The 24,786-nt window shown below is 41.8% G+C and overlaps 1 protein-coding gene across 1 annotated transcript in view; it reads left to right on the forward strand.

Annotated features, from left to right (window-relative positions):
• DNAH9 (dynein axonemal heavy chain 9) overlaps positions 1 to 24,786 on the forward strand; it is a 372,533-nt gene that overhangs the window by 240,966 nt on the left and 106,781 nt on the right. Inside the window, exons 49-50 of the mRNA XM_008010391.3 lie at positions 5,301 to 5,561; positions 22,761 to 23,186. Of these exons, the coding sequence (XP_008008582.3) occupies positions 5,301 to 5,561; positions 22,761 to 23,186 (687 nt within the window). The remainder of the gene's footprint in view (positions 1 to 5,300; positions 5,562 to 22,760; positions 23,187 to 24,786) is intronic.

Below are 24,786 nucleotides of genomic sequence, written 5' to 3' on the forward strand. Positions count from 1 at the left end.
TTGGTATCCTACTGCTTGATAATGAGAGGTTTTGATGCTGGTAATCTGGTGGGAGGAGGCAAAATGAATGTTATAGCCTTAGCTCAGATAAAAGACAAATCTATTTAGCAATGATAATTGTGTTAGAAGTAGTAATGATAATTGTAATAGTGACGAAAATTAACAATTATATTGTAAATTTCAGGAACTTATTTAATTACTTACTTACTTACTTACTTGCTTATTTATTTATTTATTCATTCATTTTTGAGACTGAGTCTCACTCTGTCACCCAGGCTGGAGTGCAGTGGCCTGATCTCGGCTCACTGCAACCTCTGCCTCCCAGGTTCAAACGATTCTCATGCCTCAGCCTCTGAAGTAGCTGGGACTACAGGCATGTGCCACCACTCCCAGCTAATTTTTGTATTTTTAGTAGGTCTCACCATGTTGGCCAGGCTGGTCTCAAACTCTTGGCCTCAGGTGATCCTCCTGCCTGGGCCTTCCAAAGTGCTGGGATTACAAGCATGAGCCACCACACCTGGTCAAAGTCCATAAACTTTAGTCTTATAATTTCATTCTTAGAGCTGATCATAAATGTAACTTTATTTTTCTGTAGCTGAATTCAACATGGCTCTGGATCCATCTTATTCATTTAAGAGTAGAAAGCTCTTAATATTAATTTTGCATTGCATTGTGACGTAGTCACATCAAGTTAAAAACTTAGTCTTTGGGGGCAGTCAGTTCAGAGTTAAAACTCTCCCACAGGCCTGTTTCCCTCTGGAGGGTCTTTTCCTCCTCCTTCTCTCTGTGGTGGGCTTGGGTTTCCAAAGGTGTGACGAAACATCCTGGCGGACCCCTCCAGTTCTCACTGGCTCTGGTGACAAATGCTGGTCCAACCAGATCTGTAGGTAGCATCTTCTGTTTTTGCATCAGTGTCAGCTGAAGTCTCACAGCTGGTGTCATGGCATCCTTTCTCTTGACATTGCCAGGTCCCCCATTCCTGACTTGCATTTCACTTGTCCCTCATTGGCATTGCTCAGAGACCACAGTCCTCCCAGCACCTACATCTAACTCAGGTGTAGTCATGAGGAAGAGAGGGTTGTTGGATTGAAGAAATGTTTATAAAAGACCTGAAGGTCATTGCCAATTGCCTGCATATAGGACTTCATCCACACATCTGTCAATCTGGAAACTTACATTCAGTTTATCTTGGGGTTTTCAAAGAGTCTCAGGTCATCAAACTTACCTGAAGTTGAAAGTTTCATATTTCATGATGACGTATTAGGATTCTTTTGGTTGTAACTGAAAATTCTAACTCAAATTCATTTAGTGAGAAAAAACTAAAAATGAAGGGAAGATGGGAAGGGATGGGAGGGAAAGTAAAGAGAGGAAAGAGAAAATCTTGAGATTACATGATGTAGTTATCAAGACCTTTTTGATGGCAACCAGTGAAAAACCAACTAAAGTTGGTTTAGGCAAAACGACAAAATAAAATGAATGAATTGGTTCGTATAACTGAAAAGTCAGAGAGAGAGCTTAATTTGAACAGGGCTGGAGCTAGAGACTTGCATGATATTCTGTACATCTTGGTTTTCCCATAGCTGAAGAATCTCTGTGACTTGGATACTCTCAATGGGCAAGGCAGGATCAAATGACAGCTGGAATACACCAGTGAAACTATAAGGATTTGGAAGTGAGAGTTCTCCAAAGGAAACTTAAACTAAGTAACCAGAATAAAAGTGAACATTTATTAGGCAGGCAAATATTACAGGCCTAGGTAGGACATCTGTTATCTAAAAGGAAAGCTTCCTTGAAATGCAAATTCGTATCAGAAAGTGTTGGATGACTATATGGACACAGAGTAAGCAGGAAAATATCTCTTAAGTTTCTGTTTTAGTCCAGTTTATGTTGCGCTAAAGGAATACCTAAGGCTGGGCAATTTATAAAGAAAAGAGGTTTATTTGGCTCATGGTTCTGCAGGCTGTACACAGAGCACTACTGCACCAACGTCTGCATCTGATGAAGGCCTTAAGCTGGTTCTTTCCATGGTGGAAGGGAAAGTGGAGCTGATGTGTGCAGATATCACATGGCAAGAGAGGAGGCAAGAGAGAGAGGGGAGGGAGGTGCCAGGCTTTTTAAAAATAATCAGCTCTCAAGGGAACTAATAAAGTGAGAACTCACTCACCCACCCCCACAGGAAGGGCATTCATCTCTTCATGATGGTCCCACCTCCATGACACAAATATCTTCCACTTGTCCCCACCTCCAACATAGGGGATCAAATTTCAACATGAGGTTTGGAGGGTCAAATATCCAAACTGTAACAGTCTCCAGCCCTCAGTGGAGTATTTATTGCTGCTGATTGCCCTGGGCTGCTTCTCCTTCTCTGGCACCAGTGATGCTATCCCATCTTTCCCCAAATCCTAGAGCTGCCTGAAGAAAGAGAGTTCTCCCCCATAGGCAATGCAGGGAAAACACTCCTTTTCAGTTCTTCTAGTTCCTTCTCAGTTTTATGCCCCAGCTGACTGGAGCACTGCAGAAACATCGTGGGAAGCCTGACTGCTCTCTTTAGCATCATGTGCCTGGTTCCTTGAAGAAGGGAGGGTCATCCACCACCACTGCATTGTCACCACACTCAGTCAGCACCATTTGCTATGGTCCCGATTCAGGGGACCAGCAGGGCTGAGGAAAAGGGTCTCTTCTGTGTTTATGGCATGCTCCCTCTCAACCTTCCCATCCAAGTGTGGGTGTGTCTAAATAAAGAGACCTCCTCCAAAGTATAGCTGGGATGTTTTAAATAAGGGAGAAGAGAAAGATGTAAAGTGACCATTTCAACTTCTCATTCTATTGCAGAAGAACCATAAAATGAACCTGAGTTATACGTCCTCTGAAGCTTGGTTGGGGGAGCCCTAATTCTGACTGATGGGACCCTCCTGTCACTCCATGTCATGGTTTAAGAGCTGTGAAGCTCCTATTCACAGTGCTGGTGGCTATTTACCTTGGGCCTGAGGTCATAAGCCATATCTGCAATCAACAAAACAGCAACCAAAAAAAAAAAAAAAAAAAAAAGTCACTTCAATTTTCTCAGATCTCCCAAGATTTAAAAAGGAACAAAAAGTTACTGGTGTGTTTGTTGACTGGAGTGATTATGCCGCTCAATCATTTTGATTTACAATTGCATCTTTGTCCCTGTAGAAATAACTCCCTGCAGCTGAACAATGGGAGATGGAAACGGATTAACCTTTCAACTCGTGAATATAAGACGAGTTGTAGGGAGCAGGCCTCCATTTGAGGTTAACACAATGTCTCCTGTTTCTGTGAATACACAAAATTAAAGAGCATTCTCTTTTTTCCCTTTCCTTTTCTTTTCTTTTGATCTGCCATGAAAAGGGAGTTATCAGCAGCGTCTAAGCCTCAGTTTTATTTTTCCCCTTGTGCATTTTGCATCACAAAGCATTTGAATGTGTTTGACGTGTTCCAGGAGCTCTGAAGTAACCTTTGGTTGTTGCATGAAATAGACTGCAGAAAAATGAGAGGCAAGAGGCCGTTCCGGAATGTAAAGTTTATGGACCATATTGCAAATACAAATAGCTTCTTTACTTTCTAGAAATAAATAGGTCTGTGTCTTTCCTTTGCGTCTGAAAAGGCCATTACACTAGGCCAATGACACTCAAACCTAGATGGGCATCAGAGTCACCGCTAAAACAGATTGCCACCCCCAGAATTTCTGATTCAGTACATCTGGATTAAGACTTGAGCGTCTGCATTTCTAACAAGTTCCCAGGTGATGCTGATGCTGCTGGTCCAGGGATCACATCACTCAGCTGATCTGAATGTAGATAGAAAACCGTCCTTCCCTCCCAGCTCATGAGCAGAATAGATGTTTTCTCAGGTGCTGATATTCCCATCACTTTATTACTGCCTCCAGGTGACATATGACTTCAGAGGCTGGGCTGGATGGGAAACTCAGCTGGCCTGGGCCACTGGGACTCTTACTGTTCCACTTTAATCTGGCCATCTATTTCTAGTAAGGATTGTGTAAATAAATGAAGACCAATCACATGAGAACAATCAAAGGCTGTTTATTCAGAGCTGGCTCTAGCAAGGAAGTCAGCCACCATCACTTGTGCTTAGCCACTCAAAGGCAGGCAGAAAAGTAGAAAAACTTTACAGTAAAAACAGGGAAGGCTTCCAGTATGCCCTGCAGTAGGTGGGCTCACTGGAAGTCCGGTGTTCTATGTGATTGGTTAGGGGAGCATGTTTGGCTTTCTCTGGTTGGTCCACGGTTGGAAGCAGGGATAAAAATTAAGGAAGTTGTTTATCATTAATCAAGTCCTGGCCATTTGGAGCCAATTGCTATAGGAGTTTTTGTTTGTCTTCCTGGAATATTACTAGAGATAGAAGACTTCCTACAAGTCTGATTTAGCAAGCTGGCTTCCTGGGCTGGTTATTGTAGAAAAGGGGTTGGTTCCTGGGCAGGTTGCTTCAGATTGTGGATCAGAGGTCAGTTTTCATATATGGTCTGTCATTGTCCATGTGGACGTTCAGTCTCTCAGGATTCACGGTAGACATTCCCTTTTTGTGTCTTGTTTAAATCTTTGGCACACTCCACATTTGCCACTTTTAATTAAATTAGGGCCTACTCTGTGAAAAGTATTATGTTAAGTACATGAAGCTTTATAAGCTATAGCTACCAATGTCAGTGAGAAGCAGCCTAAGCCATTTTGTCATCAAGGAGAAAGGTCAGGGCCAGGCGTATGGCTCACGCCTGTAATTTCAACACTTTGGGAGGCTGAGACTGACAGATTACCTGAGATCAGGAGTTCGAGACCAGCCTGACCAACATGGTGAAACCCCGTCTCTACTAAAAATACAAAAATTAGCTTGGCTTGGTGGCACATGCCTGTAGTTCCAGTTACCTGGGCGGCTGAGACAGGAGAATCTCTTGAACCCAGGAGGCGGAGGTTGCAGTGAGCCGAGATCATGCCACTGCACTCCAGCCTGGGTGACAGAATGAGACTCCGTCTCAAAAAAAGAAAGAAGAAATAAAAAAGAAAGGTCAGGGCACATGTAATTTAGAATATTCCAGCACATTTACTATGGTGGAGAGAGGACATCCAGAGTTCCTGAGAAAGAAACCCAGGTGGGGGAACCCGGTCCCATCCGAGAGCACAGCTTTGTACCTTTGTATCAGGAGCTGTCATCTGTTCTGCTCCGCAGAGTTGGGTCCTCAGGTCATGCCCAACAGGCCAGTAACTAGTCCAGTGCCCACAGTCCCTCTGGTCATGACTCCTGATAAGTCCTGTGCTTCTCCAACACAGGTGGATGATCTGAAAACCAAGTTGGCCGCCCAGGAAGTGGAGCTGAAGCAGAAAAATGAAGATGCAGACAAACTGATTCAGGTGGTGGGTGTGGAGACTGACAAAGTGAGCAGAGAGAAAGCCATGGCAGATGAGGAGGAGCAGAAGGTGGCCCTCATCATGTTAGAGGTGAAACAGAAGCAGAAGGACTGTGAGGAGGACCTGGCAAAGGCAGAGCCAGCACTCATGGCAGCGCAGGCAGCCCTAAACACCCTCAACAAGGTAAGAGGACTGTCTGCCATACGTGCTCATCCTTCAGGGGCTGGTAGACCCAGAGACCACTTTGGCATTCCCAAGGGATGCAAGGCCAGTGTTGGGAGGGTTTAGGGTGGGCTCCAGCTGTCGCTGATTTACTCATTAAGCAAGCAAACATTTCTTAGGACTGTCTGTTCGGTTCCATGAGCTACCAATGAAACCCGGAGATGGGAATCTTAGAACCATCCAGAACGTGAAAAGTCAGCTGATCCAAACTCCTCACTTCATATATAAGAAAACCAAGGCCCAGGGAGGAGGATGAACTAGGCCAGAGCCATAAACTTAGATATTAGAGCAGAGACTTGAATTTACGTCTTCAAAATCCAGTCCCAGAGATCTTCCTTCTCTAGTAACTCAGGACCGTCTTGACCATTAGGTTCTGTAGGACACACGAGCCCTTTAAGGTTCTTTTGTTAAATGTTTAAGAAAAGAGAATAAAATAAGATGTTAGTCTCAAAATATACTTTTTAATCTATAAAATCAAAATTGGTAAGTATTTAATTAAGTGGCAACCACATAACTGTATGTCAACTAAATTAAACTCATAAATTTACTCTGGAAGGAAGGTGGGGAGGGCACGAGGCTAAGCCACTCTTTTCTTTTCTCATTATTCATTTTAACTTTTTTTCCCACTTGGATAACCATGGCTGAGAGGCAAAGGTGGAAGGAAAAAAGGGGGCAGTCAGACTCAAGTCATTATGAGTTGGCACCAGAGATGGACGGAAAGCTGCCCCCTTATCTGTTGAGATGCTCACATATGTTTTTTGGAGATCCTCTCCTGGTCACTGGGGACCTCACCCCTACAGATTGCTTTCTCTGCCTTCTCCCGAGAGTCTGGCAATTCCCTTTCTTCCTTCAAACGAAACACTTAGGCAAGTTCTAAAACAACCTATAGCGGCTCAGCCATGCAAGTGGCTCACATCTGGTCCACTGGAGATTCGCACACCACCTTTCCCGGAACAAGCTCTAAGAGGCCTCCCATGCCGAATACTCTGCCCACATGTCTCGGGGCTAGCCCGCTATTTGTATGCACTCTAGATTTCTGGGATATAAGTTAGACCCCAGTCCCCTGTGCCAGTCAAACTGCAGGAGAAACATGTTAAGCTCACTGAGTAGTCTTTTTGAAGTCCCTCCTTCCATATTTTCTGCGAAAAGAGGTGGCTGCCCCACATCCTCCCTTGAAGGCACAGTGGGTGGGACACACCAGTAATCCTCATGAAAGTTTCCTCCTAATCTCTAACTTTCTGACTCTTTTATATCCTCAGAGTAAAGGGTTGAAGAGTCAAAAAAGCTCATCTTCTGAAACCTTCTTGAATTCTGCATAGTCAGTCACCTTATACCTCACTTTGGAATGTAGCATGTATTGGCTCAGGGCCTCAACTAGGCACATTGTAAAATCCTATTACATATGGTTATAAAAACAATTATATTTGATGTGAGCTGTGAGTGCATTTTTGTATTTTTTATGATGTAGTATAGGGGAACCCTAAAAGTAAGGATGTCCAAGTCCAATCAAGTTCTTAAGTGAGCCTCTACTGCAATGAAAAACACAAAATTTCTCCAACAGGAATTTGCCATATCATTGGGTAGGCCAGGATCAGAGGTGTTACCTGGCTGTGCCACTGTTTCTGAGCCTGAAGCTTTCCTACAGCCAGACGGGCTTCTCTCTGGCCCCTCACAGCAACGCTCTGCTCATCTGTAGGCCTTTGATTAGACTGTACCCTCCCTCTTCCTCATTTGGGGCCCCTCTCCTTTCATTCCGTCTGAATCTTACCCAAGTTTCAAAATCAACCTTACATTCCAGACAAGGATTCCAGATCCTTGCCTTCTGTTTCTGATTTCCAGAACACAAAAGATAGAACCACTTTATTTACGCACCTTCATGTCTTGTTCACTGATCATTCCTTGCCAAGAAGACAAACGTCTTTCATAAGCTCTTTTGACACAGGCTTTATATTTCCTAACATGACCATAGTTCAAATACTGGCTGCACTGCTTACTAACTTCATGGCTCTGGGAATACTTTTTTTTTTTTTGGAGACGGAATCTCGCTCTGTTGCCCAGGTTGGGGTGCAGTGGCACAATCTCGGCTCACTACAAGCCCCGCCTCCCGGGTTCACGCCATTCTCCTGCCTCAGGCTCCAGAGTAGCTGGGATTACAGGCGCCTGCCACAACGCCTGGCTAATTTTTTGTATTTTTAGTAGAGATGGGGTTTCACCGTGTTAGCCAGGGTGGTCTCCATCTCCTGACCTCATTGTGATCTGTCCGCCTCGCGCTCCCAAAGTGCTGGGATTACAGGCATGAGCCACCGTACCCGGCCAACTCTGGGAATAATTTTATCTTCTCAGAGCTTCCGTTTTCTCGTCTGTGAAATAGAAGTAATGGTAATACCGTCCCCATTACATCGTTTCAAGGATTAAATGAGATTAGTGTGTGAAAAGTAGCTAACAGATGATAGCCAGTCAGTAAATATTTGTTGTTGGTGGTGGTGATGGTGGTGATGTTGTCATAACCAGAGTTATCACTTCTGTTTCCACAAAACTGCAAACAAAATGAACATTAATAAATACTGTTTGGTTAATTTGATTAATTGATAGATTGAAATAAATAATAGGTATGTAACTTGAGAAGTGATGGAATAGAATACTGAAAATCACACTGGATTTGAAGTCTAGACAACAGAAGTAAAATTCATTTTTAACAAGTACCTACTATGTGCCAGGTAATATGATAGATGCTGTCTTCGAACTAGTGTATAGCTTGGTACAAGTCACTGAAGTCCTTGATTCCTCAGTTTCTTTTCCCTATAATTAGAGAGGGACAAACAGGAATTAACAGGTTCTTCCTGTCACTTTACACTCCCATCCAATCTACAAACTACTTTCACGGTATATCCAAAATTCAAATGCTTTGGATTTTTTTTATATGCTGCTAACACTTGGGTCCAAGCCACCATCATCTCTGCCTTGAACTATGGCAATAGCCTCTAGGTTGCTCTCTCTGCTCCCACCCATACTCCAACACGGTCTTCGCCCGTTACAGTAGTCTGAGTAATCTTTTTGTGAAAACAGGTGTTTGACCATGTCATCTCTGTGTTCAGAATCTTCCATGGTTTCCCATCACATTCAGAATAAAACCCAAAGATGTCACCATAGCCTAAAAGACCCTCCATTATTTTGCCTGTGCCACCTCTCCCGCATCAGTTACCACTCTTCCTTTTGCCGTTCTACTCCACCCACGCCAGCCTTCTTGCTGGTCTTAAACTCTGCAAGCACAGTCCCACCCCAGGACCTTTGAACTAGTGCTTGCCTCTGCATGGAAGGTTCATCTTCCAAGTATCTCCATGGTTCCCTGCTGTTCTTTCAGGTGTTGGCCCAAAGTCACCTCATCAGGAAGCAAATAATAAAGGCATTCATTAATTTCAGAAAAAATTAAGATATACAAGAAAGAAAATTAATTCAAAGTGAGCAATAGTTATATTCATGGGCATACTGAGTGTTAATTTAACTAAAAGTTTGATATAACCATAATGGGGAGAGGGAAAGGAAGTCAGTAACGATAACTATGAATACTCAACATTCTACAGTAGCATGTCCCTTGATAATGTCTTAAATGAAAAAGCAGCAGCATAAGCATGTTCTTTATCAATAAAGAGTAAAATCTAGAAAGTACTGGTAGGCGGCCGGGCGCGGTGGCTCACGCCTGTAATCCCAGCACTTTGGGAGGCCGAGGCAGGCGGATCATGAGGTCAGGAGATCAAGACCATCCTGGCTAACACGGTGAAACCCCATCTCTACTAAAAATACAAAAAATTAGCCGGGCGTGGTGGTGGGCGCCTGTAGTCCCAGCTACCTGGGAGGCTGAGGCAGGGGAATGGCGTGGACCCAGGGGGCGGAGCTTGCAGTGAGCTGAGATCGCGCCACCGCACTCCAGCCTGGGCGACAGAGCGAGACTCCGTCTCAAAAAAAAAAGAAAGTAATGGTGGAGGAAATTGAAAATGGTGACTTCTGGAGAGACAGAACTGGCGTGAAATGGGCATGTGTTTTGTTCCCAGCCTTGTAGCGGTATTACAGCTTGTAAACTACGTGCATGTGTTACATTAGCAGAAATAAAAATTTAAAAATTTCAGTGACTTGAGATCACAGAAGAAGGCATAGCCAACTGCCCAGCCTGGTAGGAAAGAGGGAAGAGAAACCCCATGAAGCAGAGAGTATAAAGATGAGTATTTTACTAGATGGAGAAAGTGGTAGAAAAGAACATCCCAGGAAGGAACAACCTGCAAAGGCGCAGATGAATGAAGGGTGCGGTATATCTGAGCTGTGGGTAGGGAAGTGGGTGCCTTAGAAGGTGATGTGGCAGGGGAGGCTCGAAAGGTGAGTCGAACAAGACAATTAACAGTCCATCCATCACTAAGAAGTTTAACTGTAGACCCGTTCACAATCTACAGGTGGCAATTCGTTACTGGGTTGCAACAGCGCTTTTTTTTTATGAAATAGAATGGTCCATAGTACACCATCTGCAGTAAGGACAAATATTGCTTCATGAACCCAAGGGCTCCTGGACTATCCTTAAACCCTTCTGCACTCACAGGACTCTGGCATTTAAGGACCTTTTCTCTGTTTTCTCGTTATTTGCAAAGTTAACAATAAATCTTTAGCTAATACATAAAGAATACCTATAAATCAGAGGTGGGTAGTAACTCTCTGCACACTTTAAGTCTCCATTTTGGCAGTTTTATGTTGTTTTTATAGCTGAACTAAAATAAATCCAGTATAACTTTTTCTGCCTTCATTTAGGAATGGTTTATCTTGCAATTTCATGGTCTTCCTCCCACCCCCTCAAAGTTATTTGAAATGTTCTATTTACTTCCCATGCATTTTTTTTCACAGTGAACTTATTTCTTATACCAATAATAGTTAACAGCATTTTTGTTGTTGAAAATGACTCAAATAGTATAGAATATATAGGGTCAACATGAAGTCACCCTTACTTTCCACTTCAGCCCCTGACCTCTCCTAATGATAGCTCCTATAATAATTTGGGGTGTGTCTATTTCAGCAGTTTTTCTACACATTTATATTTGTATTTGTGCACATACAAAACAAATCTCAAATACAAATGGATATTACCAAATTACTTGCCCTCCTGTTTATTGTATGTATTTAAGGTATGATGCTTTTGATATGTATATACATAGTAAAATGATTGCCACAGTGGAGCAAATTAACATATTCATCACCTCACATAGTTATGTTTATGTATGTATGGTAAGAGCACCTAAAATCTGCTTTCTTAGCAAATTTCCCATATGCAATAATATGTGTTGGTGAAAGTGTGAAGAAATGGGAATGCTTGTGCACTGTTGGTGAGGCTGCCGATTGGTACAGCTGCTATGGAAAACAGTACACAGAGGCTTCTCAAAACTTTACAAATAGAAACAGCATATGACCCAGCAATCCCTCTTTTGGGTATATACCCAAGGGAAATGAAATCAACACCTCACAGAGATGTCTGCGCTCCTTTATTCATTGCAGCCTCATTCCCAAAAGCCACAATATGGAGAAAACATAAATGTCCGTCGACATTACCCAAGACATCCTGCACTTGCAACAACACTGATGAGCCTAGGAGACATGATGCTAAGTGAAATGAGCCTAGAAGACATGATGCTAAGTGAAATGAGTCAGACATAGACAGAAATACGCTGTATACTCTCACATATGGAATCTCACTTTCCCTCTTGATACAAGATTTTATTTCATGTCAGTACATGTATTGAAACCCCATTTATTTAATGCTTCATAGTACTCTGTCTTCTAATAGTACTGCATTCTGTTTAATTATTCTTCTGTTTTTGAGCATTTAGTTTATTTTTTCCAATACAATTTTCCTTGTACATATATCTTTTTTTGTTTGTTTTTTTGTTTTTGTTTTTTTTTTTTTGAGACGGAGTCTCGCTCTGTCTCCCAGGCTGGAGTGCAGTGGCGCGATCTCGGCTCACTGTAAGCTCCGCCTCCCGGGTTCACGCTGTTCTCCTGCCTCAGCCTCCCGCATATATCTTTATTGTTTGTGTGTGTGAATTTCTCTGGGCAAACAAGAAGTACAATTGCTTGACAGAACAACATGGCAGGCTAAATAATGCCTCTCCCCCAAAGAGTTCCGCATCCCAGCCTCTGAAGCATGTGCATCTTGCCTCATATAACAAAAGTGACTTTGCAGATATCATTAAGTTAAGGATCTTGAGACAGGCAGATTATCTGGGATTATCCAGATGGGCCCTAAGTAATCACAAGGGTTCAGAGAAGAGAGAGAAAGGTCGGAATAAGGAAGTGAAGTGATGACAGACGCAGAGGGAAAAAAATATTGTGTGATATGGGGCCATGAGCCAAAGAATCGGACAACCTCTGGAAGCTGAAAAGGGTGTGCAACGGATTCTCCACGAAAGCTTCTGGAAGGAATCAGCCCTTCCAACCGCTTGATTTTAGGACGTCTGACCTCCAGGATGGCAAGATAGTACATCCATGTTGTTTTGAGTCAGGAAGTTTGTTGTAACTTGTTATGGAAACAATAGAAACCTCTTAAAATAATATGCTCTTTTTTAAAAATACATTCTGCCAAATTTCTATCCAAAATAGCTGTTCTTACAGTTCTGAACACTGCTTCTCCCACATCCTGGCCAACCTTAGATATTTTTAGTCACTTCAGTTTTACTCAATGAAATGACTTTTCAAATTCTCACTTTTATTTTAACTTTAAGTGGTTTCATTCTAATGAAACCAGGTGTTGATCAAAGAAAATGATCAAGACAAGTCTCAATCATTTTAGGAGGTTTATTTGCCAAGGTTAAGGACATGCCCAGGAAAGAACATAGAGCCACGAGAAAAATGTGGTCCATGCTTTTTCCAAAGAGGCTCTGGGAACCTCAATGTTTAAAAGGAAAGGAGCAGGTATTGAGGAAAGAGAAAAAAACATTGTTTAAAGGGTGTGGGTAAGTTAAGAGGCAAATGGTTGCATCCTTTTGAGTCTTTGTTCAGCCGTTCACAAGTGAGAGGAGGGTAGGGGAATAGTCACTTATGCGTCCGTCTAGCTCAGTGAATCTGCATTTTTACGGAAGATAACATAAACATAGGGTGGAGGAAGCAATCAGACACGTATTTGTCTCAGGTGAACAGAAGGATGATTTTCAGTTCTGTCCTTTGTCCAGTCCCTGTGAAGATAAGCTGTCAATTTACATCGTCAGGGTGAAATTCAACAGAACTGTTTTAGGATAAAGATCTTGGGGTCCACAAGGAATTTCCTTTTGGGCAAATTGTGAGGGAAGTATGTAGCTTTTTTATCTTTGCAGCTATTTTATTTAGGAACCAAATGAGAGGCAGGTTTGTGTGACCCAGTTCACAGCTCAACTTTTCCCTTTGGCTTTGTGAGTTCGGGGTCCTGAGATTTATTTTCCTTTCACATGGGCATCTTTTTAAATCTTTAGATTTCTTTTTCTGTTCATTACCTATTCAGATCCTATGCCCATTTTCTCACAAGGTAGTTTTCCCTCTTTTTATTTCCTTCCTTTCTTTTTATACAGTTTCTCATTATAAACTTTTGCTATGAGTCCCTTGGTATATATATGTTGTAATATTGTTGCCAGTTTGTTATTTGTCCTCTAACTTAATATTAACAAGTAATAAAAAAGGATTTTATAATCTAATAATTTGGGGAATTCTAGGAGAAGTCAGGGTCTTCATTATAAGCTTAATACTAAAAGTGATAGATATAGCACATGAAAATAAAACCTCAGATTAATCTAACTTATTAATGGTGGTGTAAGATATCAACATGAAATACTAGTAAGTTGACTTTAGCAATTTATTGAAACAATATGCCACCAACTGGTAAAGTTTTTAATTTAGTATATAATGCTATTTATGTATGCATACCCAAGCATACATTAAAAAGAAAAGCTTTGTAATCACTGTGTTAGTCAGGGTTCTCTAGAGGGATAGAACTAATAGGATAGATGGACATATGAAGTGGAGTTTATTAAGGAGTATTGACTCCTTAATAAACCATCGCAAGATGAAGCTCCACAATAAGCTGTCTGCAAGCTGAGGATCAAGGAAGCCAGTCCGTGTCCCAACACCTCAAAAGTAGGGAAGCTGACAGTGCAGCCTTCAGTCTGTGGCCAAAGGCCTGAGAGCCCCTGGAAAACAACTGGTGTAAGTCCAAGAGTCCAAAAGCTGAAGAACTTGGAGTCTGATGTTAGAGGGCAGAAAGCATCCAGCACAGGACCAAGATGAAGACCAGTAGACAGCAAAAGTGGCTTCTCCCACCTTCTCCTGCCTGCTTTATTCTAGCTATTCTAGCAGTGCTGGCAGCTGATTAGATGGTGCCTACCCAGATTGAGGCTGGGTCTGCCTCTCCCAGTCCACTGACTCAAGTGTTAATCTTTTTTGGCAACACCCTCACAGACACACCCAGGAACAATACTTTGCATCCTTCAATCCAATCAAGTTGACACTTCATGTTAATCATCACAGTCACCCTGAGAAATGTCAAAATGATATTTAAGACAATTCAACATCTATTCCTTGTTAAAACTCTCAGTCAAGTAGGAATAAAGTAATATTTGAATACTTCACTAGCAGATGGAAATCAATCCCAATCCAGGAGCAAAACCTTCCATCTAATGATAGAACCCAAGAGGTACTGCCATTAACATAGAGAAAGTGCGATGACAACCCCCTTCAATACTATACTTCAAAAATGTGTGCTAGATTTCTAGACAATGAAATAATGAATTAAAAAATCTTAATCATATAAATGTTGTGAAATATCAAACATAATATTATTCATGGATGATATAAAAAATAAAATAAATAAAAGGGAAAGTTAAGGACTCATTGCAAAATAAATTTTAAAATGCAATAGCTTTCCTAATATCCGCAATAGCCAGTTAGAAAATATATCTTCAAAATAACAACCAAAACATATGGTACAAATAAGTGTAAAGAAATTTGTTGAAACTGTGAAGAAAACTACATATCCTTATTGAAGGATATTTTAAAAGATGTGAATAAACAGATGTACTTTGTGTACTGGGAGATCCAATTTTATAAAGACACTATTTCTCCAATTTACTTAAAAGTAAAATACTACTCTAACTGAACTCCAATTTGATTTTTGGCATATTTGTCTCTACTGTTATTAAAAGTTCTTATCATTTAACCATTATGAAAGATCCAATAACCTATGTGTTCAACAATATAAAGTTAGCCAAATAAATTATGTATATCCAGATGGAGGAAAAGTGTGCATTGGTTATTTTAAATCATATTTCCAAAAGTAATTGATAAGAAAAACTTTAAGATTTTATTTTCAGTAAAAAAGTAAGTTTGAAATTAGTATAGTGATTGATATGTATATTTGTATACATACATGTATGTGTGTGTGTGTATGTATATATATATATACACAGAGAGAGAGAGAGAGAGAGAATAATAGAGACACATAAAAAAGAAAGCTACTGAATGAATCACACCAGGATGTAATATTTTATCTCTGGTTAACAAAATTATGAATCTTATTTTTATCTTTATCTTTGCTTAATATTCCACAATAAGTATATACTCTTAATAAATGGACAAAACAGTATTATCTTGTATAACAGTTAAGAATAATAAAGAAATAAAACTGTAAAAGAGCCAGAAAACTTCTCATAAGTTTTCAGATCAGTTTTTATGTGTGTGAAATGTCTTTCTAAATGCAGAAACAACCATATTTAGAAAAGGACTGTTAAATGTGACTTCATAAAAGCTTTAAATTTCTGTAGATCACAAAATACTATAAACAAACATTTTACATTAAATAGAAGTATAATAATTTATTATAATCTTGAAGGGAAAAGTCCAGATTGTATTTTTGATAATTTTAACATTAATATATTACTACAACGTGAAGAAAGTTTTTTTGAAATTTTGTTTTAGTCATTTCCTTTGAAGTCACATCATGGTAACATCTTTTTTTTTTTTTTTTTTGAGACAGAGTCTCCCTCTATCTTCCAGGCTGCAGTGCAGTGGTACGATCTCGGCTCACTGCAACTTCCACCTCCTGAATTCAAGTGATTCTCCTGCCTCAGCCTCCAGAGGAGCTGGGATTACAGGTGCACACCACCATGCCCGACTAATTTTTTGTATTTTTAGTAGAGACGGGGTTTCACCATGCTGGCCAGGCTGGTGTCGAACTCCTGACTTTGTGATTCACCTGCCTCGGCCTCCCAAAGTGCTCAGATTGCAGGCGTCAGCCACTGTGCCCGGCCAGTAACATCTTTTTTAATTATTTAACTTTTATTTTAAGTTCAGGGTACATGTGCAAGTTTCTGATAGAGATAAACTTGTGTCATGAAGGTTTGTTGTACAGATTATTTCATCACCCAAGTACTAAGCCTAGGACCCAACACTGACGCGAGATTGTATTTCATTGTGGTTTTGATTTGCATTTCTCTAATGATTAGCTATGTTGAGCTTTCTTTCATATGTTTGTTGGCCACATGAATGTCTTCTTTTGAGAAGTGTCTGTTCATGTCCTTTGTCCACTTTTTAATGAGGTTGTTTTTTTCCTGTAAATTTATGTTCCTTATAATTGCTGGATATTAGACTTTTGTCAGATCCAAGCTTGCAAAAATTTTCTCCTGTTCTGTAGGTTCTCTGTTCACCCTGTTGATAGTTTTCTTTGCTGTGCAGAAGCTCTTTAGTTTAATTAGATCTCATTTGTCAGTTTTTGCTTTAGTTGCGATTGCTTTTGGTATCTTTGGCATGAAATCCTTGCTCATTCCTATGTCCAGAATGGTATTGCCTAGGTTGTCTTCTTGGGTTTTTATAATTTTGGGTTTTACATTTAAGTCTTTAATCCATCTTGAGTTAATTTTTGTATATGTTGTAAGGAAGGGGTCCAGTTTAAATCTTCTACATATGGCTAGCCAGTTACCTCAGCACTGTTTATTGAATAGAGAGTCATTTCCCCATTACCTGTTTTTGTCAGGTTTGTTGAAGATCAGATGGTTGTGGGTGTGTGGCCTTGTATTTCTGAGTTCTCTATTCTGTTCCATTGGTCTGGTCTATGTGTCTGTTTTTGTACCAGTGCCATAAACAAAATTTTAAAAGAGATTTGCAACACATATGCAAAAACAATAAATATTCTCTATGTATGAAAAGCTCTCGTGAGGTGTACTGGGAATCTCCCATTTGTTCTGCTCCCCTCCTCTTATTGCCCCCAACCCAGTTACACTTTGCCCTTCCCAACTCTGTTCTTTCCCTAACCTGGGAGACTGGATGTGCATGAATTGTATCAATGGACTGCCTTTGCCCTCTAGCTTTTTGTGACCTTTGGCCACGCTGAGTACCAGAAGATCATAGGAAGGAGAAAGAGAGTGAGATCCTGGTAGTCATTTCTTCGGCCTCCATCTGCCCTCCATTAACAGTTACAGATCCTGTAGCCCTCCTTCTCCAGAGGGCTCGCTCTCTCTCTCTCCAGGTTCTGCTAACCCCTCCTCTCTCTTGTCTCCTCAAGCCCAGAGTGGAAATGGAACCACCCCAGCTCCACTCACCCTAACATTACTAGACCAGAGTAATGTACTATCGCGTAGGTCTCTTCAGTCTACACTTTCATAAATAGTTCCTTTAGTTAACTTTCCTCAAAAGAGCTGGTATGTTGTATCATCATTTTGCCTGCAGAAACCCTAACAATTATAGTAATCAAAAAGAAAAATAGCCCAGTAGAAATGTAGGCAAAGGACAAGAACAAACCACTCACAAAATAAAAACTCCAAATAGTTTATCAACATGGAAGAAAGTTTAGCATCACTAGTAAATACACATATGTATGCATAACATGCATATGTTAATTAAACCAATGTTGTGATCTTATTTTTAATCTCTTTTTTTATTTAAATAATATTTGCTAGTGCTGAAAGGATGGGAGTGTATATATGTGCTCTCAAATACTGATGATTGGGATTGAAATTTCTGAGAAATAATAATTATTGTTACTAATAATTTAATAAATTGAATAATTATTGAATAAATCAAATAATTATTAAATAATTTAATAATTATTAATGATAATTTGTACAAAGGATACTAAAAATGTTTTTACCCTTTGACCCAGCAAATCCACTTCTGAGAAGATTGTCATAAGTAACTAAAATGTTCACAAAGATTTATATAGAATAATGTTCAGCAAAGCATTGTCTGTGAGGTAAACTCTGGGAAATGACTTACGTTTTCAAAATTAGATAAATTGCAGATAAAGTGTGGATTATCCATATACAGACTTTCAAAAAATCCTGCTCTAAAAGAACTAGTGACCTTCTCTCACACCTCTTTTTAAAACTACTACTAAGTTCTGCCTACACTAGGTCCAAAATATATCCCAAATCCAATCACTTCTCACCATCTCCCCTGCAAAAAGCCTGGACCAAGCCACCTTCAGTTGCTCACCTAGACGGCTAAGCAGCCTCCTGAATCTCTTGTCCCTCATCCACCCTCCCCTGCCACAGTGTGTCCACACTGCAACAGGCCTATCTGAGAGCATAAGCCACATCATTCCATTCCCTGCCGAAAACACTCCAGTGGCTTCCCAGTGAAATTGGAGTAAAATCCATACTTCTCATACTCCTCCCCATGGCCTCCGGAGCCTCTGGCGGTCTGGTCCTGACTGCCTGTCCGCCATCCTCTTCACCACTCTCTGGACTGTCCGCCCCACTGTACGTCACAGCCAAGCTTGCTTCTGCCACAGACCTTTACACTCGTTTGCTGAGCAGCCTGGAACAGTCTTCCTGCAGTCTGTAGAGCTGGCCATTTCCCATCATTGAGATCCCAGTGAAGTGTAGCTTCTTGAAGAGGCCTTCCCAGAGGAAGAGACCTTCCTGGCTAACGTGGCATCATCACATTCCAAGAATTCTCTCTCATGAGCCATCGTGTTTGTTTTTCTCCGTATTTAGAATATCAAAGATGTATCTCTTTGTTGCCTGTCTCCCCCACCTGAATGAGCAAAAGGACTTTGCCTTTCTTGTATCCCCGTCACTCAAACTGAATGCCTAACACATACTAAATAATATTTGTCCAATGATGAATGCACACATGTTGATTCATTCATTTAATCGCTCAGCAAAGACTTTTTGAGTGCCCTTCCCAGGCCAGGCACTGCTCTGGGTACATGTGATACATCCATGAGGGAAGATCCTTGCCTCTCTGAAGCTTATACTCTAGCAGAAGTAAGGGGCGAGAGACAATAAATACAACTTCAAAGTGACTTATATAATGTAGTAGAGCATGACAGATGCTGTGGGGAACAAAGAAAAATGTGGAGTAGAGTAGGAGAAGCACCGAGGCTGGGCATCTGGAGAGGATGGGTGGGAGGAGGCAGAGGTGGTAGGCCTTCTTAGGAAGGAGGCATTTGAGAAAAACTTGGAGAAGAACCAATGCATCAGGCAGATATTTGGGGAAGGGCAGCCACACGGCTAGAACAATAGTCCTAAGACAGAAGTGGGGTGGAGCCCAGAGCGCCTGTGCCTAATAATTTCTGCCTTCTGAGAGATGTTTCTCCCAGGCTGGGAATTGGCTCACTCCTGTAATCCCAGCACTTTGGGAGGCCCACGTGGGTTGATCAGTTGAGCTCAGGAGTTCAAGATCAGCCTGACCAACATAGTGAAACCCTGTCTCTACTACTATACAAAAACTAGCCAGGTGTGGTGGCAGGTGCCTGTAATCCCAACTACTCAGGAGGCTGAGGCAGGAGAATCGCCTGAACCTGGGAGGTGGAGGTTGCAGTGAGCCGAGATCACGCCACTGCACTCCAGCCTGGGTGACAGTGTGAGACTCCATCTCAAAAATAAAAAAATAATAATAATAAAAGTTTCTTCCAGTCTTGTGTTTCTATTATCGCCACACTGCTATATCTGCCTGCTCCACGCGAATCGGCTTGAGGGCCCATGCTTAACCAAACAAGGTCTTTACCCAGGGCTTTTTAAAATTTTGACTTGCGTTGGAGAAAAAGTCTCTTTCCTTTGTCTTTCCATCCAATCACTCAACACATATTTTGACAAGCATTTACTACCTAATTTCTTCTGTTCTAGGCACTGGGGCTTCCATGGTTAACAGGATAAATGGGGGTCCCCGCTCTCATGAAGAGGAGGGATATAGTAAGTCAACAAGGAAAAACTGAGAATCATTTCAGGTTCGCTGAAGGAAATCATCATGGCTCTAGGATGGGAAATGACTAAGAAGGGGAGGTTGGTAGGTAGAGTCTTACAGGGTGGGGGTCGTCTGAATTGAGGTTATTTTTTTGTTGGTTGTTGTTGTTTGAGATGGAGTTTCATTCTTGTCACCCAGGCTGGAGTGCAATGGCATGATCTTGGCTCACTGCAACCTCCGCCTCCCGAGTTCAAATGATTCTCCTGCCTCAGCCTCCTGCCTCAGAGTAGCTGGGGTTACGGGCGCCTACCGTCACACCCAGCTAATCTTTGTATTTTTAGTACAGATGGGGTTTTCACCATATTGGCCAGGCTAATCTCGAACTCCTGACCTCAGGTGATCCCCCCGCCTCAGTCTCCCGAAGTACTGGGATTACAGGCATGAGCCACCAGGCCCGGCCAGAATTGAGATCTTGATGGATGCAGAGGTGTCAGCCATGCAAATGGCTTAGGAGGAAGTGTTCCAGGCAGGGACCTGAGGTAGCAATGAGCTTGGCGAGTCAATACACTGAAAGAAGGTGATCACGGCTACAGCCTAGTGAGAAAAGGAGAAAATGGGCCACAGCCAGAGAGTTAGAACATGTGCCTTCCAACATGAAGAAACTAGGGTGTAAAAAAGCAACCCACACACAGGGAGACGGAAGAAAGAGAAAGTCCGCGGAACCCTGCCGACAACGTTCAGAATGGGATTCCACTCCTCATACTGCTGGCTCCGCGCCTGCCCTCGCCAGATACTCGAGTGAGAAGATCCCCTGTGGACTTCATCTAGGGTTTCTGTCACTAAAACCAAGAGAGTCATGATTAATGTATAGATATATATGAATATGAAAAAGACTGGAAGGAGTTACTGTCCATGGAGACATTGACAGTGATATATCTGGGTTATAAAATTCATTTTCGTCTCTGTACGTTGCTTAACTTAGGCTGTTTTAAAATTGTGGCATTCTTTGGTTACAGTTGTATTTCCTCACTTTGCCCTCTGTCACCTCAGGGGGCTGTGGTGACAGGTGTGCTGGTATCCCTCTCACACCTGTGCTGCCCGCCTCCCTGCCCTCACAGGTGTGTTGTAACCAAATGTGACAGCCATTGCAAGAGTGAATGAAGCATCTGCCACAGTACTTCCATTCGGAGCTAGAGATAATTCCCTTTGTTTGTGGATCAAGAGCACCTCAAATTAATTTGGCACAAGGATCTAATTTTTGACATCAAGATTTCCCCCCACCGACAAAGTCAGCACCATGAGCAAATGGTTTCACAGCATTTTAGGAGCCTCCAGCTACACTGGGGCTCCACTGCCCTCATGGGAAGTGATAGGGAGCGGGACGTGGGAGTCTGCAGTGCGTCTTTCACCGATATTTCTTTCACCTGGCAGACAGCCTAATGCTTAGCTGTCTGACCCATGGCCAGGGGATCCCTCACATGGCAAAGTTGTTTATATGGGCAGATCCCCTTGTGGCTCTTGTCCAATCCATGTCCAGTGTATGCCTGCCTGACCATCACTCTGAGCTGGAAGCTCGGTCTAGCACCCGGAGAAAACCCAGCCTGGAGCAGCCCCCTCATTCTTCAGATGGAAGGCGCAAATGCAGTATACCACCACAATAGGAAACACATTCAAAGATTTTTACTTACAGATCCTGGGCAGGGAGAACGCAGTGCGTTGGGAGGGTAGTGCTCTGACTCTGGGTCACGAGAGGTAGGAATGAAGAGTGAGGCAGAGAGAAAGAGAAGCACATGGCAACCGGCGGTATATATAAGAAATATGTATAAGAAAGTGTGTATATATATATTATATATATATGAAAGTGTGTGTATACATATAAAAGAAAGGATGTATATATATATTAAAAAGTATATATAAGAAATATATTTTTCATATTTAACATAAGATATATCTTATGTTAATATATAAGTATATATAAGAAAGTAGGATGTGGGTCACTTTGGGTTTTCGGCAAATGCCTGAATAGTGGCAGGAAAGCAGGGAGCCCCGTCTGCTAGGCAGGAGAGATCCAAATACTCTGGCTACTGGCTTGAGCCATTTGGGTGTGGTGTAGAACTGGAAACTGTGTCCAGGGTAACTGAGCCCTGCTTCTGGTATGAGAAAGTTAAACCTATATTCAAAACGGATGCGCAAGCAACAGAAAATTAGAATTCCCTACACCTGGTTGTAGGCTTCTCATTGAATGTCATAGCAGGCCTGAAATCAACTTCATATGCATTTATGACACCATTTTATGTACAGAGTAGTGAGTTCTCCTGCCCCCAATTTACAGATGAAGGTGGCAAGGTCTGGAAGGTTTAAGTGATTTGCCAAGATCAACTCTTTCAGTCACGCCTTTCTGGAACAAGCGAAACTCTGGGCGAAGGACAAACCCAGGACCAGGCAGAGCAGCTGACTCACAGGTTGTGCCTTGCTTTCTGTCTGAATTATTTCTTGGCAGAAAATGCTGTTTTGCTATCAGGACAGTCAAGTGTAGTTAGAACAAGCTCATGGAACAAAGCAGTTTAATTAACGAAAAAAAAAATTACTTGGGTTACAGTTCTATTCTCTTCAATCCGAGATGGAAATTAATTTATAATAACCTTATCTTTTATTCATAGCATGCTGCATATTTCAGAGTATGTCGGCATCCTTATATTTCTCAGTTGAATGTGAAATAATTGTGTGTTTCTAATGGGCTGCGAGTCAGTTAAAGTGCTGAAAGAACATAGCTGAGTCTTGGCTAACCATTCAGAGAAGTCTAAAGCCACTGGGGAGTAGCTTTGGCTTCCTTTTGATGAGTCATGATATTTAAAATTCAGAGGGCTGCTGCAGGCTTCAAAGCAGCCCTTTCAAACTGATCACTCCACAAGCTAACTCCATCAGTGGCAGAGGACAAAGAAAGCCCATTCATGTTCCCCTAACGACCTCCTTCTCTTTTCCCAGACCAATCTGACGGAGTTGAAGTCATTTGGCTCTCCGCCTCTGGCCGTCAGCAATGTCAGCTCTGCGGTGATGGTGCTGATGGCCCCCGGGGGTAGGGTGCCCAAGGACCGGAGCTGGAAGGCTGCTAAGGTCACCATGGCCAAAGTGGATGGCTTCCTGGACTCGCTAATAAACTTCAACAAAGAGAACATTCACGAGAACTGCCTCAAAGCCATCAGGCCATACCTGCAAGACCCCGAGTTCAATCCCGAGTTTGTGGCCACCAAATCCTATGCGGCTGCAGGCCTCTGCTCTTGGATCATCAATATTGTGAGGTTTTATGAGGTGTTCTGTGACGTGGAACCCAAGCGCCAGGCGCTGAGCAAAGCCACCGCGGACCTCACAGCTGCCCAGGAGAAGCTGGCCGCCATCAAAGCCAAGATCGCTGTGAGTGACCCCAGAGCCCCTCACCCTGCTAGTCCGCCTCCAATGCAGACAACACTCTTTGGTCACCACCTAACACCTAACGTTCTGGTTTTTAAAGAGAAGTGGGAACACCACATTTTCATGCAAAAATCTCATTTTTCAGTAGAGGCAACTTTTTACATTTCTTTCTCAAACACTGTATAGGCCATACAAGACAGTTCCACTGGACCCCTGGCTCACAAGCTGTGGGCCTAAAAGGTTTTCTCCTTTTCTGCTGAGGAAAGAAAAGATGGCAGATGGATGTGTATAGTAGAGGAATCATATTCATGGAGCCCACTGTCAATTTATTGACCCCCAATGAATTTCACATTTTTTGCACATTCGACGGTAAAGAACAAAAGGTTAAAATTTTGAGACTTTCTCTATTTCTCCTTGGAAATGCAGGTTTTAGTCACCTTACTTCACCTTTTTAACCTATTCCTTTCAGTTCTAGCCAACTATCCACCTGTCTCACTCTCAGTAGCATGGATGTGTGGAAATGTGTCAGCGATCTGCATTGTTTTGTGGAAGTTCTTTAAAGCAAGTTATATACTGTGACTTAGTGGGTGGCCCCTTGTCCATAAATATAAAACTGTGAAGGTCATTAGCTTTTATAAACTCATGTAGATATTGTTATTATGTCTGCTTCCCCCAGGATTTGGAGATGGGGATGGCGATCTTGGAATCACACCTGTTTGGGGAGATTTTCCTAGTAAACCTGAAATAATTGAAAGGATCAGAATCCATTTTTTTTTTTTTTTTAAATCTATAGAGGCAGGGTCTCCCAATGTTGCCCAGGTTGGTCTTGAACTCCTGGGCTCAGGTGATCCTCCCGCCTCAGCCTCCCAAAGTGCTGGGATTACAGATATGAGCCACTGAGCCCAGCCCCAGAATCCAGCTTTAAAGAGTTGATTTAAGTGAAAAACTGGGAATGGCCATTCGGAAAACATGAACTCCAAAGAGAGAGAGTGAGTGCTCCAAAGTAAAAAGTTAAGGTGTTCCTTATATAGACAGAAAACAAAGCAATTTAGTAGGATTATAACATTTTCTATAATAGGCTAGTTTATGAGTTACAACAATTTAATTAATTACAGTTTTCTGTACAGCTTGTTTCATTTCCTTTTCGATTTACAAGAGTGTATTTAACCTTCCATCTTAGGGGAATCTTTGTGTGAGAAAGGTAAGAGGGAGGTTAATCTACAACAAAGATTAGCAATGAAGCTGGAAGGAGTCTTCCCTTTAGTCATTCAGAATGTTTTACAAAACAATGTAGGTAAGGAAAAAGGCCAATCTATAATCACAGAAACAGAGGTTACAACTGCCTAGATTATAGCTGCCTGTCCTATGACTCCAGACCTCTAATCACGTTACCTTAAGGCTTAAAATATTTTAAAGTTCCAACAGCTTAGATCTTGAATTACTTACTTTCATACCCTTGAACTTCACCTTTCCCATAAAAATTTATACTAATAAAGTAACAGGTAGAAATCAGAATCCTGGAGGATAGCATAGCAGCTAAAAATCCATCCTTCCACATACCTTAGTTCCAATCCAAGCTGTGATATTGACTGATTGTGTGATC

This window comes from Chlorocebus sabaeus, chromosome 16 (assembly GCF_047675955.1).
Source record: "Chlorocebus sabaeus isolate Y175 chromosome 16, mChlSab1.0.hap1, whole genome shotgun sequence".
In the NCBI taxonomy this organism is placed as follows: Eukaryota; Metazoa; Chordata; class Mammalia; order Primates; family Cercopithecidae; genus Chlorocebus; species Chlorocebus sabaeus.